Below are 15618 nucleotides of genomic sequence, written 5' to 3'. Positions count from 1 at the left end.
GAAATCCAGACCCCAACAAACCTCTCCCGGTTAGTGGCATCCACACCACAACAAACTCTGACCCAATTAGTGAAATCCACAATCCAACAAACACTGACCAAGTTCGTGACATCCACACCCCAACAAACACTGACCCAGTTAGTGACATGCACAACCCAACAAATACTATCCCAATTAGTGACATGCACAACCCAACAAACGCTGTCCCGGACAGAGGCATCCACACCCCAACAAAAACTGACCCAATTAGTGACATCCACACCACAACAAACATTGACACAGTTCGTGACATCCACACCCCAACAAATACTGACCCAGTTAGTGACACCCACACCACAACAACACTGTCCCAGTTAGTGACATCCACACCTCAACAAACACTGTCCGTGTAAGTGACTTCCACAACCCAACAAATGCTATCGCAGATTGTGGCATCCAGACCCGAACAAAAACTGACCCAGTTCGTGACATACACACCCCAACAAAAACAGACCCAGTTAGTGACATCCACAACCCAACAAACACTGTCCCAGTTAGTGGTATCCAGACCCGAACAAAAACTGACCCAGTGAGTGACAGCCACATCCCAACAAAAACTGACACAGTTAGTGACATCCACACCCCAAAATAACTGACCCCATGAGTGACATCCACACCCCAACAAACACTGCCCCAGTTAGTGACGTTCACACCCCAACAAACACTGACTGAGTTAGTGACATCCACAACCCCAACAAACACTGACTGAGTTAGTGACATCCACAACCCCAACATAACTGACCCCGTTAGTGACATCCACACCCCAACAAACACTGACCCAGTTAGTGACATCCACACACCAACAAACACTGACTGAGTTAGTGACATCCACAACCCCAACATAACTGACCCCGTTAGTGACATCCACACCCCAACAAACACTGACTGAGTTAGTGACATCCACAACCCCAACATAACTGACCCCGTTAGTGACATCCACACCCCAACAAACACTGACCCAGTTAGTGACATCCACACACCAACAAACAGTGACCCAGTTAGTGACATCCACACCCCAACAAACACTGTCCCAGTTAGTAACACCCACATCCCAATAAACAATGACCCAGTTAGTGACATCCACAACCCAATAAATGCTGTCCCAGTTGTTGGCATCCACACCCCAACAGACACTGAACCAGTGAGTGACACCCACACCCCAACAAGCACTGACCCATTTAGTGACATCCACACCCCAACAAACAATGACCCATTTAGTGACATCCACACCCCAACAAACCTCTCCCAGTTAGTGGCATCCACACTACAACAAACTCTGACCCAATTAGTGAAATCCACAATCCAACAAACACTGTTCCAGGTAGTGACAACCACACCCCACAAACACTGACCAAGTTAGCGACATCCACACCCCAACAAACACTGACCAAGTTAGTGACTTCCACACCCCAACAAACACTGACCAAGTTAGTGACATCCACTCCCCATTAAACACTGACCCTGTTAGTGACATCCACACTCCCATTAAGACTGTCCGTTGAGTGACATCCACACCACAACAAACTCTGACCCAGTTAGTGACAGGCACACTCCAACAAAACTCTCCCAGTCAGTGACATCCACACCCCAACAAACACTGACTCAGTTAGTGACATCCACACCCCAACAAACACTGACCCAGTTGGTAACATGCACACTCCAACAAACACTGTCCCAGTTAGTGACATCCAGACCACAACAATCACAGACCCAGTTAGTGACATCCGCACCCCAACAAGCACTGACCCAGTTAGAGACATCCACACCTCAACAAACACTATCCCAGTTAGTGACATCCAGACCACAACAATCACAGACCCAGTTAGTGACATCCACACCCCAACAAGCACTGACCCAGTTAGAGACATCCACACCTCAACAAACACTGACCCAGTTAGTGACATCCACACCTCAACAAACACTGTCCCATTTAGTGACATCCACACCCAACAAACAGTGACCCAGTTAGTGACATCCACAACCCAACAAACACTCTCCCAGTTAGTGACATCCACAACCCAACAAACGCTGTCCCACATAGAGTCATCCAGACCCGAACAAAAACTGACCCAGTTTGTGACAGCCACACCCCAACAAAAACTGACCCAGTTAGTAACATCCACACCTCAACAAACACTGATTGAGTTAGTGACATCCACACTCCAAAATAACTGACCCCGTTATTGACATCCACACCCCAACAAACACTGTCCCAGTTAGTGACCTCCACACACCAACAAACACTGACGCAGTTAGTGACATCCACACCTCAACAAACACTGACCCAGTTAGTGACAGGCACACCCCAACAAAACTCTCCCAGCCAGTGACATCCACACCCCAACAAACAATGACCCAGATAGTGACATCCACACCCCAACAAACACTGACCCAGTTAGTGACATCCACACCCCAACAAATACTGTCCCAGTTAGTGACTTCCACACCCCAACAAATGCTGACCCAGTGAGTGACATGCACACCCCAACAAACACTGACCCAGTTAGGGACATCCACACCTCAACAAACACTGACACAGTTAATGGCATCCACACAGCAACAAACACTGATCCAGTTCTTGACATCCTCACCTCAACAAACACTGTTCCAGTTAGTGACATCCACACCCAACAAACAATGACCCAGTTAGTGACATCCACAACCTAATAAATACTGTCCCAGTTAGTGGCATCCACACCCCAACAAACACTCTCCCAGTTAGTGGCATCCACACCCCAACAAACGCTGTCCCAGATAGAGGCATCCAGACTCGAACAAAAACTGACCTAGTTAGTGACATCCACACCCCAACAATAACTGACCCAGTTAGTGACATCCACACCCCAACAAACACTGACCCAGTTAATGATATCCAGACACTAACAAACACTGACACAGTTAGTGACATTCACACCCCAACAAACACTGACCCAGTTGGTGACATCCACACTCCAACAAACACTGACCCAGTTAGTGACATCCACACCCCAGCAAATGAACAATAGGTACTGAAACTATGAGTGGCAACAACCTAGCACAAATGCTGCTCCGACATAAATACAGTTGTGTAGTCTGTGGCTGTGATGACATGAAGCATATTCCAAGCCTGTTGTTTTACTGAACTTCTCACTCTTGATAAGGCTGGGTGCATTCTTTGACACAATTGGATTAAGTGTAAAAGTCAAACCCGACCTAAGAACCCATTAAACTGTCCATCAAAGGCCAGCGCTCCGGTCCGAACAGCGCTGAAATGATTGCCTGTTTATTGATGAGAGATGGACCATATAATAATCCAAAATTATTTTCTATTCTAGACATCGATACATCTTCAAAGCAATCAACTGAATGGAAAAAGCAAAATATTCATGTGCCTGCACAAACACCTCAATGCTCTTCTCTCCAGGTCGACTGTGATTCTGTCATGGATATCTCATCTATCATGGAATCCAGAGTGGAGCTCCAGTACTGTTTCCATGCTTTAATCGTTAGATTAATATTTACTGAGATTAAAACATGTTTCCCAATGACAAATATTTAGAAATCCACTCAAGGGAACGTTGAGTTTGATCTCCAGCATGTGTGATGCCCACAATTTCTGCTGATTTTGCTATCTTATGTCTTCATTTTGGGTGCCTTATATAAAGTGTTAAAGAGTCGTGAGTGTGGTACTCAAAAAGCACAGCAGGTCAGGCAGCATCTGAGGAACAGGGGAAGCGACATTTCGGGCACAAGTCCTTTATCCTGATGAAGGGCTTCTGCTGGAAACGTCAATTCTCCTGCTCCTCAGATGCTGCCTGACCTGCTGTGCTTTTTCAGTACCACACTCTCGACTCTGATCTCCAGCATCTGCAGTCCTCACTGTCTCCTCCTTAAAGTGTTAAAGCCCTAGATTTACTAGAATGATACCAGGAATGAGGGATTTTAGATACAAGGAAAGATTACAGAGATTGGGTCTATTCTCCTTGGATCAGAGAGGATGAAGAGGTGACCTGATTGCGGTGTGCAAAATGATAAACGATTTTGACAGGGTAAAGAAGGATATTCTGTATCTGCTGGTTGGTATCTCAGTAACTAGGGGTTACAATTTCAAGAATGTCAGGAAGAGAACCAGGAGTGAGATGAAGAGAGCTGTTCACATTTGGAATGCGCTGCCTGGGAGAGTGGTGGAGATGGATTCCATATGAGGTTTCAAAAGAGACCTGGATATATATTTGAAAGTGATGAAGTTAGCGGGCTATGGAGATAGGGCTGGAGAGTAGGCCAAGCTAGGTTGCTCATTCAGGAACCAGTACAGACATGATGGCTCGAATGGCTTCCACTCTGTCCTGTAAAAGTCCACGGTTCTACGTGTTTGTGAAATGGGATGAGGGAACTCTGACTGGGCATGAGAATCTTGATTGTAGTGTTATTTTTCATCGGCAGGTGCACCCAAACATTCAGTCAGATCGGAAAGACATGAGCGATGATTTGATCTGTTTGTGTTAGACTCTGCCTGCACGTTAATAGTTCAGTTTTATTCAAGAATGAAGCCACCTTCAGCAAGAGATGGGAGCAATGATATGGGATAGGGGTGGGGGGGTGGCCGTTGTGGGGGGCGGGCAGGGGAATAGAAATCATCAGTCTCCTTTTCAGAGGCATTTTCCCACTCGTGAATGTTTAACACAGTACCACTTCATTTGCCTCTGACATGTTGGCCTCAATCACTGCGTCTATCCAAGCAGTCTCAACTCAATCACTGTTTGCACAGAGACTCTGATGCACTCAGACACTCCCACCTCAATCGCAGAATGTGAGAAGTTTAGCCTTGAATTGATGTTTAAGACCAGACAAATGATATTTGCTCAACTTCCAACAGATTGTGCCTTTTGTGAAGCTGCATTGTAAATCTATTTTTGAACCCAATGTGAATTTATCAATGTTCTTAACCGGAGCTGGTTAACCTGCAGGTATTTTAAAATGGTGGTTTAAAATATTAAAAAATATAAACCTAAAATTTGTAAGAGGAATTATTTTCTCTTTTATACAAGAGATAGCTACTAACACATACATCTGGAGGTGTTACAACTGATAAATTCCTAATTTTGGGTATAACTCAATAATTAATACAGGCATTAAATATGAACCAGGGCCCTTCAGTCCTGAACTGGTAGAATAGAAAGCAGTATTAAAAACAACTTAGTGGAGAAAACAACTTGATCCATATTTGTCTGACAGCTTGAAACACATTTATCAGGCTCCCTAACACAAAGATGAAGAGGCATTTCTGTGTTTTACCTGATCTCTTGTTAATCACCTCCGCAATAGACGATGGGAAATAGCCCACTCTATCATTGCCAGTCCTGTTGTCGTGGATACAGCCTTTCCACCTCCCATCAGGATGCTGCTCCAGAACCTGATTCAGGGAAATCAAAGAAACTATAAATTGAAACACCGTTGGAAGAAACTTTGATGGCTTTTGATCCATTTAGTGAATGCCATCAGGCACTGTCTGGCAGAATAATGTGTCTGATAAATCAACACTAGATCTAAAGCCTTCTCTCAGTCTAGACTTGCAGCTCTTAATCGGAGATGCCCCTCAAGCCATAATCCTACTACTCACTCTCTAAACTCTGCTGCCCTTTCTGATGGAAGCGTTGTATTGGCCTTCACGCACAGTTCTCGGTGTTGGCTCATGCACTCAAGGATTACATTTACGAACGAATTAAAGGACATAATTCCAGTCTATCCTAAAGCAAAATGAGACTTCTGCTGTGAGAGGTATGAGAAAAGGCAAACTAACCTGTAAAGATATGAAGACTGAGAAAGCAGGTTAAATCAAGATATGGGAACAGGGCAGGGAAAAATGAAAAATAAATACAAAGAATGAAGAACAATACAGCACAGGAATAGGCCCTTCGGCCCTCCAAGCCTATGCCTCCGCATTTTGTCCTTCCATGCTAAAACTGCCTTCACCTACAGGATCCCTGCCTTCACCTGCAGGATCCCTGTCCTGACCTACAGGATCCCTGTCCTCACCTACAGGATCCCTGCTTTCACCGACAGGATCCCTGTCCTCACCTACAGGATCCCTGTCCTCACCTACAGGATCCCTGTCTTCACCGACAGGATCCCTGTCCTCACCTACAGGATCCCTGCTTTCACCGACAGGATCCCTGCCCTCACCTACAGGATCCCTGTCCTCACCTACAGGATCCCTGTCCTCACCTACAGGATCCCTGTCCTCACCTACAGGATCCCTGTTTTCACCTACAGGATCCCTGTCCTCACCGACAGGATCCCTGCCCTCACCTACAGGATCCCTGTCCTCACCTACAGGATCCCTGCCCTCACCTACAGGATCCCTGTCCTCACCTACAGGATCCCTGTCTTCACCTACAGGATCCCTGTCTTCACCTACAGGATCCCTGCCCTCACCTACAGGATCCCTGTCCTCACCTACAGGATCCCTGCCTTCACCGACAGGATCCCTGCCCTCACCTACAGGATCCCTGTCCTCACCTACAGGATCCCTGCCTTCACCGACAGGATCCCTGCCCTCACCTACAGGATCCCTGTCCTCACCGACAGGATCCCTGTCCTCACCTACAGGATCCCTGCCTTCACCTACAGGATCCCTGTCCTCACCGACAGGATCCCTGCCTTCACCGACAGGATCCCTGTCCTCACCTACAGGATCCCTGTCCTCACCGGCAGGATCCCTGCCTTCACCGACAGGATCCCTGTCCTCACCTACAGGATCCCTGTCCTCACCTACAGGATCACTGCCTTCACCGGCAGGATCCCTGCCCTCACCGACAGGATCACTGCCTTCACTTACAGGATCACTGCCCTCATCTACAGGATCCCTGTCCTCACCGACAGGATCCCTGTCCTCACCTACAGGATCCCTGCCTTCATCGACAGGATCACTGCCTTCACCTACAGGATCCCTGTCCTCACCTACAGGATCCCTGCCTTCACCTACAGGATCCCTGTCCTCACTGGCAGGATCCCTGCCCTCACCTACAGGATCCCTGTCCTCACCTACAGGATCCCTGTCCTCACCTACAGGATCACTGCCTTCACCGACAGGATCCCTCTATTCCCTTCCTATTCATGTACTTGTCCAGATGTTTCTTGAAAGTTGCTATTGTGTCTGCTTCCACTACCGCCTCTTCCAGACACACACCACCCTTTCTGTGAAAAACGCGCCTTGCACATCTCTTTTAAATTTGCCCCCTCACACCCTGAACTTGTATCCCCTAGTAATTGACCCCTCCACCCTGGGAAAAAACCTCATACTTTCCACTCTATTCATGGCACTCACAATCCTATAAACTTGTATCAGGTCACCTCTCAACCCCCTGTTTTCCAGTGATAACAAACCCAGTCCATCCAATCTTTCTTCATAGCTAAAATCCCCGAGACCAGGAAACATCTTGCTAAACCTCTTCTGTACCCTCTCCAAAGCATCCACATCCTTCTGGCAATGTGGTGACCAGAACGTTGCAAGTACGGCCTAACTAAAGTTCTATAAAGCCGCAGCATAACTTGTCTATCGTTACATTCAATGCCCCTACCAAAGGCCTTTTTTGCCCCTTCCATATCCAGCTGTATCCTCTGACAATCCTCCCCACTGCTCCACCAATCCTTGTATCATCCACAAACTCACTAACTAGACCAGCTACATTTTCCTCCAAATCATTTGCATAGTATCCTTCCGCCACTACCCTCTGTCTCCAATGGCTAAGCCAGTTCCGTATCCATTTTGCCAGCTCACCCCTGATACCATGTGAATTCACCTTTTGTATCAGTCTGCCATGAGGAACCTTGTCAAAGGCTTCACTGAAATCCATGTAGACAACATCAACTGCTTTTCTCTCATCAATCATCTTTGTTGCCTCCTCAAAAACCTCAATCAGCTTAGTGAGGCACAACCTCCCCCACACAAAAACCATGCTGTCTATTGCCAATAAGTCCATTTGCTTTTAAATGTGCATCAATCTTATCCCTGAGGATCTTTTTGAATGATTTCCCTTCCATTGATGTGAGACTCACAGGTCTGTAATTTCCTGGATTATCCCTGGTACCCTTCTTAAACAAAGGGACAACACTGGCTGTTCTCCAATCCTCTGCAACCTCACCTCTGGCCAAAGAAGATACAAAGATAACCTTCAATGCTCCAGCAATTTATTCTCTTGTCTCCATCAATATTCTGGGATAGATCCCATCAGGAGCCAAGAGGACTTAGCTACTTTTTTAAGATGGACGACACCTCTTGGAAGCGTTTCTTAATTTCATTAATGCTTTCTGTAAGGCTTTAGGTGATTAAAACAAGCCTTCTAATTCATTTATTGGTGTCTTGATGAGATCTTTAAGGTATTGGGACAACTGTTACGAAAACCTGGTCCAACCATCCTTATGAAAGACTCTGACTCATATTTGATATAGTGGTTATTGGCCAATTGATTAAAAAGTGGCTAATCCCACAGCAATTCCTGTTTGTGATGATGACTTTGCTTACAGCACCACCTGCTGTATTTCTGTTGCACTGCTGGAGCCTTTCTTTTTAATTACAGCTATAATTTTTGGCAACAGAACATTCATTTGCAGTTTTCAAATCAGAACTTGATTCCCTTCAAAGTTTCAAACGAACAAATCGCCCTGCCACTAACGATGTTCTTTCATGGTACAAGCATGAGTTGGATTGACTGTTGAGGTACTTATGCTCATCACTCTCCAAGTTGTCACTGTCACTGTCATCTTCTGACTCAGTGTCTTCACATAAGATGACGTTTCTTTTAATTTGTTCTTGGGAAGTCATTGCTGTCTAAGATAGTTTGTGCCGTTAACCGACAAAACAAGTTCTGCCCATTAGATTAATGAAGGACAGGTCTGGCTATCAAGGTTTTGAGTGTGTATTTTAGTATTCCAGTTGTTGATGGAAGTGCAAAGTCCATGTAGCTGACAGTAATATGTGTTTACTCTCCATGGCTGCAGAACAACATCCTTACATCTCAAATCCTCTTGCAATGAAGGCTAACAAACAATTTGGCATCTTAATTGCTTGCTGCATATGGCTGGTTACTTTCATTGACTGGTGTGCAAGGGCACCCAGATCCCAAAGCAAGGGTCCATGTGGTATCCTGTACTAACGGTGAGGAATTTTCCTTTACTAGTGTTGGATATTTTTCTTTTTTTCTTTCTCTCCCAGCAACCCCCCCAACCCCAAGGCTAGGAAGAATGTATCTTACGATGAGCTTGCAGCCATCATGAGGTGTGGGGGTGGGCTTGGTAGCCAAGTGGGTCCTGTCCTGTTGTTCATGGTCTGCATTAGTACAAGGTCCCAAAGTGTTTCTGGGCCTTATCAAGCCTACTGAATCCAAGCTGGGTCACCAAAAGGGAATACAGGACTGGATGTTCCTGGGGTCAAAATAAGAGGATGCTGGAAAAGCACAGCAGGTCAGACAGCATCCGAGGTGCAGGAAAATCAACGTCTTAGGCAAAAGCCCTTCATCAGGAAGGGCTTTTGCCCAAAGTGTCGATTTTCCTGCTCCTCAGATACTGCCTGACCTGCTGCGCTTGTCCAGCACCAGTCTAATCTCCAGCACCTGCAGTACCCACTTTCGCCAAATGGATTTTCCTGGGGCTGGAAAAATTGAGAGGCAGAAGTCCCATTTCCAACAGAGCCCAGCTTTGCAGGTAGGGGAGAGGGATAAAGTAGGAACCACACAGGAGACTATGTGGAACTCAGCAGGCCATTTTCTTCTGTTACAAGGGCATGAACCTGCAGAGTAACAGTCATAAATTGTTGGTGTAGAGCTAAATTCTCTTGAAGGGCAGATAAGGTCATCATCTGAAGTTTTGTTAAATCCCTTACCCTTTAAACTTTGACAAAAAAAACAGGCTGCAACTGTCACTGAAAGTTAAAAAAAACTCAGTTGGATTGCTTTGATTAACGGCCATATGTAACAGGTTAGCAGCATCTGGTCGTGCCTTTCTGAGTTTGATCCTTTGCTGACATCCCCCCAGAGGCTATTAGATTTTTGTGAATGCTTGAATCAATTTCAAAAGCTACAAATATCAAAGCAAAGGGGTTATGACTTTATAGCTTGGCTATTAAAAGATAGCTGGCTTTGATATAGCATCAGAATAGAAGTTTTCTTATCTTTATAAGGAATTAATTACTCAAGGAGATATAAAAGCTTGGATTGGATTTTATGAATGGGAGTATGTTCTGTATTATGAACGAGTGAGAGGTAAAAACATAAGAAATAGGGCTAGACATGGGCTATTTAGCCAGTCTACGTGATTATGGATCAACACAACATCTCAAGAGTTTACTTAGCTCCTCTTTAAATGCTTTCAGTCATCTAGTGTCCACTAATCTCTGCGGTACAGAATTCCAGACATTCACTACCATTTCTCTAAAGAGATTGCTTTGCATCACTGTTTTAAACAAATTCCCCTTATTCTGTAACTATGTCCCTAATTAAAGATTCTCCCCATTAATGCAAACATCTTCTCAACATCTATCCTGCCAAGCCCCCTCTGAATCTTGCCTCTTTCAATATGATCGTCCCTTATTCTACTTAACTCAAATAAATAAGGGCCTAACCTGTTGAGCCATTCTTGACAAGACAACCTTTTCAAGTTAGGAATTAGCCTAGTTAATTCTACATTGAATCACCCTCAATGCTAGTATATCCTTTCTTTAAAATGGGGTCCAAAGCTGTACACAGTCCTCCACTTGCGGCCTTGCCCACACGTTATACAGATATAAAACTTTAAATTCCAATTCCATAGCAGTAATAGTCAAAATTCCATTTGCTTTCATAATTACTTACTGCACCTGCATGCCACCATTTTTATGTTTCTTGCACAAGAATACCCAGAATCCTATATTTTGAGTCTCTCTCCATTTAAATACTAATCCGACTTTCAATTGTTCCTACCGAAGTGCATGACCTCATACTTTCCTCCATTAAACTCTATCTGTCAAATTTTGCCCATTTATTCCTTATGACCTTCTCACGACATGCCCTCCCATCTACTTCTGTATCATTAGCAAATTTAGATACCTTACACCATTGCTCTTCCTCCAAGTTAATAATATAGATAGAACATAATTGAGGCCCTAGGAGTGATTCTTGTGGCACCCTGATTTTGACTCAAAACAAACCTGTTGGACTATAACCTGGTGTTGTGTGATTTTTAACTTTGTCCAACCCAGTACAACACTGGCTCCTCCAAAACATGGTATTAATTAGATTGTTAGTTTTTAATCTTCACATAGTTACTGAGGTATCCCTGGGGTCGATGCCAACTGAGTGGCTGTGGAGGTTGCAGGAAGTGTTGAGGGACCATGGGCATTGGTTGGTGGTGAGTTGGCACAGAGGCTGTGAGGCGGGAGGTATGGGATACAAGGGTTGGGTTCACAAGGCTTACCAGCTGCTGATATAACTGTAAGAACAGAGGTAGGTCTCCTAACCAGCCCACCTTGGCACACGCCCAGCTCTATGGCTGCCTATGCTCTGCTTCCAGCATTGATCAGCTCAACTCCAACCCGCACCCATCCCTCAGAACGAACATCATGTGCTTCCAGGTACCATTTTACTGAGGCACGTCCACCAGAGAGGGAGACTTCCAGACTCAAGGTAGCTTTTGCTGTAGCAAACACTTCACGTCAATCCACTTGTACTAGCCATGATTGAGGCCTTCCACACTGCACTGTCTCTTTCCTGATATTGGGGAAGGTCTCAACCAGAAGCCTGGGTAGTCATTGATATAACTATACTTCAGTTATTGCCGCACACCAGGGTAACCAGAGCACTATCCGCCTTAATGAGGACAGAGTTAGAGAGAGTCTCTAACACTAAAAACATAGCTCTGACGATCTCCTCCCGACACAGACCATTTCAGGCTTGTTAATTGGGATGGCCAGTTGAAGGGTAAAGGGCTGCAGAGAGGGACATGGCGAATGATAAAGTTCATGTCGGCCAGGAAGCTGCTTTTAAACAACAAAGGAAGGAGGGCCACAGTTTGAAAGACCTAGCAGTTCAGACCATTTGTGGGATAGCGTTTGGTTTCAATGCCTTAGCGAGGGACGATAGGGGGTAGGGTGCATCAGCAGTGAGAGCTGGGAATAGCCAAAAACAGCGTGCAAAATACAAAGCATTAACAGAATCAGGTAAACTGGGAGAGTCAAGAAAGGCAGGAGGAGAGAGAAGACAGTCTGAAGACTAAGTGCAAGAGAAGAGTCGCTTATCTTGGAAACGTGCTGCATCATACAACTCAAACAAATGAATACTTCCCATACAATGCTATGGGCTAAAGCAGTGGTCTATTGTGATGAGCACATACTACCATTAGAAAAGTATATGACCATTGTCAATAGGACAAACAGAAAATGCAGGAACAGCTCTTTATTTCATCCACATGAAAAAAACATTTGCAAGAGGTCTTGCAATCCTCAATATGCGAAATTATTTATTGATAATCTGTACTGTTCCAAAGTTAATCTGGAGAATCTTAGATACACTTCTCATCCTTTTGGGTTTATCTGACACATGAATGTGAACGTGTCAATCATAAACAAAGTTCGACAAAATCACAGGAAATGAAAGTTGATTAAATATCACACTTACTGTAATAACGTCCCCTGTTTTCACATTAAGGCTGGTCAGGTCGTAATTGTTACAGTAGTCTTTCACAGCCCTGACCTGCAGGGCAGCAGAGGCATCTGAAAAAGCATGAAGAGGAACTATTAATTATAGGAATTGAATTTGGTGGACCTGTGAAAATGCTGCAATGCGTTGCCAGGCACTGTGATAGGCTGCAGCAGCAGAAGCCATTTCCATTCATTTTTCTTGAATCATTTGTGATAGGAAATAGCTATTTGACTGTCAAACATCATTTGTTCAGGTAAGGAAGAGTTGATTCGCTTTCCAATTGGAGTGGGAAGTCAGGGTGCCATGAGACTGACGTGTCAAGCAGCCAATGATGGGAGTATTGGTTAGCTTTGAGTTCACAGCTTCAGTTGCACTGTCAGTGGTGTCAGCTTTTGGATGAGATATTACTTACAGAGTCATAGAGTTATACAGCATGGAAACAGACCAGATATCCCAAATCAATCTAGTCCCACTTGCCAACATTTAACCCATATCCCATAACTCCGTGGGGGCATGGGAACCAGGACTGTAGCTTTAGGGTACAGGACCTTGAGTGTAGGGAGGTTAGGAATAATGCAGTGATCTCTAAGGAGGGTGCCTGTAACCAGAAGGGTGGATTGAAGTGTGTATACTTCAATGCCAGAAGTATAAGGAATAAGGTAGGTGAACTTGCAGCGTGGGTTGGTACCTGGGACTTCAATGTTGTGGCCATTACAGAGACGTGGGTAGAACAGGGACAAGAATGGCTGTTGCACGTTCCAGGGTTCAAATGTTTTAGTAGGATCAGACATGGGGGTAAAAAAGGGGGAGGCGTGGCATTACTTGTCAAAGATAGTATCACAGCAGTGGAATGGACGATGGAAGAGGACTTGCCATCTGAGGTAGTTTGGGCTGAGGTTAGAAATAGGAAAGGTGAGGTCACCCTGTTAGGTGTTTTCTACAGGCCTCCTAATAGTCCTAGAGAAGTAGAGGATAATATTGCGAGGATGATTCAGGAAAAGAGTGAAGGTAGCAGGGTGGTTGTTATGGGGGACTTTAACTTCCCAGATATTGACTGGGAGAGCTATAGCTCGAGTTCATTAGATGGGTCGGTGTTTGTACAATGTGTGCAGGAGGGTTTCCTGACACAATATGTCGACAGGCCAACAAGAGGGGAGGCTATATTGGATTTGGTTCTAGGTAATGAACCAGGCCAGGTGTTAGACTTGGAGGTAGGTGAGCACTTCGGGGACAGTGACCACAACTCGGTGACTTTTACTTTAGTGATGGAGAGGGATAATCGTGCGCCGCAGGGCAAGAGTTATAGCTGGGGGCAGGGAAATTATGATGCAGTGAGGCATGACTTAGGATGTGTGGATTGGAAAAACAGTCTTCAAGAGAAGAACACTAATGAGATGTGGGGATTGTTCAAGGAGCAGCTACTGCGTGTCCTCGATAGGTATGTACCAGTCAGGCATAGTGTAAAGGGCCTTGTGAGGCAGCCGTGGTTTAGTAAGGAATTGGAGTCCCTTGTGAAAGGGAAGAAGGCGGCATATGTAAAGATGAGGCGTGAAGGTTCAGTAGGGGCGATTGAGAGTTATAAGGTAGCCAGGAAGGAGCTAAAGAGGGAGCTAAGAGAAGCGAGAAGGGGACATGAAAAGTCTTTAGCTGGTAGGATTAGGGAAAACCCAAAGGCTTTCTATAGGTATGTCAAGAATAAAAGGATGACTAGGGTAGGTATCGGTCCAGTCAAGGATAGTAGTGGGAAGTTGTGTGTGGAGGCGGAGGAGATTGGAGAGACATTAAATCAGTACTTTTCATCAGTATTTACTCAGGAACAGGACACTGTTGCTGATGTGAATATGGAATCACAAATAATTAGAATGGATGCCCTGGAAATATGCAGGGAAGAGGTTTTGGGAATATTGGAAAGGATGAATATAGATAAGTCTCCTGGGCCTGATGGCATTTACCCCAGGATCCTATGGGAAGCTAGGGAGGAGATAGCAGAGCCATTGGCCTGGATTTTTATGTCGTCATTGTCAACGGGAATAGTACCAGAGGACTGGAGGATAGCGAATGTGGTCCCATTGTTCAAGAAAGGGAGTAGGGATAGCCCTAGTAACTATAGGCCAGTGAGTCTGACTTCAGTGGTGGGCAAAGTCTTAGAGAGAATGGTAAGGGATAAGATTTATGAACATCTGGGTAGGAATAACGTGATCAGGGATAGCCAGCATGGTTTTGTGAAGGGCAGGTCGTGCCTCACAAACCTTATTGAGTTCTTTGAGAAGGTGACTAAGGAAGTGGACGAGGGTAAAGCAGTAGATGTTGTGTATATGGATTTTAGTAAGGCGTTCGATAAGGTTCCCCATGGTAGGCTAATGCTAAAACTACGGAGGTATGGCATTGAGGATACATTAGAGGTTTGGATTAGGAATTGGCTGGCTGGAAGGAGACAGAGGGTAGTAGTTGATGGATTATGTTCATCTTGGAGCGCAGTTACTAGCGGTGTACCACAAGGATCTGTTTTGGGACCATTGCTTTTTGTTATCTTTATAAATGATCTAGAGGAAGGACTTGAAAGCTGGGTAAGCAAGTTTGCGGATGACACAAAAGTCGGTGGAGTTGTGGATAGTGAGGAAGGAAGTGGTAGGTTACAGCGGGATATAGATAAGTTGCAGAGCTGGGCGGAAATGTGGCAAATGGAATTCAATGTAGCTAAGTGCGAAGTCGTTCACTTTGGTAGGAATAACAAGATGATGGATTACTGGGCTAATGGTAGGCTACTTGGTAGTGTGGATGAGCAGAGGGATCTTGGTGTCCATGTACACAGATCTCTGAAAGTTGCCACCCAGGTAAATAGTGCTGTGAGGAAGGCATATGGTGTACTGGGCTTTATTGGCAGAGGAATTGAGTTCCGGAGTCCTGAGGTCATGTTGCAGTTGTATAA

General features: G+C 45.1%; 1 protein-coding gene across 1 annotated transcript in view; it reads right to left on the bottom strand.

The window, feature by feature from the left end:
- Nucleotides 1–15618, bottom strand: part of caskin1 (CASK interacting protein 1) — a 702390-nt gene that overhangs the window by 143916 nt on the left and 542856 nt on the right. Inside the window, exons 9-10 of the mRNA XM_060840179.1 lie at nt 12666–12760; nt 5314–5431 (exon numbers count right to left, since the gene is read on the bottom strand). Coding sequence (XP_060696162.1) covers nt 5314–5431; nt 12666–12760 — 213 coding nt within the window. The remainder of the gene's footprint in view (nt 1–5313; nt 5432–12665; nt 12761–15618) is intronic.

This window comes from Hemiscyllium ocellatum, chromosome 20 (genome assembly GCF_020745735.1).
Source record: "Hemiscyllium ocellatum isolate sHemOce1 chromosome 20, sHemOce1.pat.X.cur, whole genome shotgun sequence".
Lineage (NCBI taxonomy): Eukaryota > Metazoa > Chordata > Chondrichthyes > Orectolobiformes > Hemiscylliidae > Hemiscyllium > Hemiscyllium ocellatum.
Note: the sequence above shows the minus strand (reverse complement) of the source record. Positions and strands in the feature narration are given on the sequence as shown.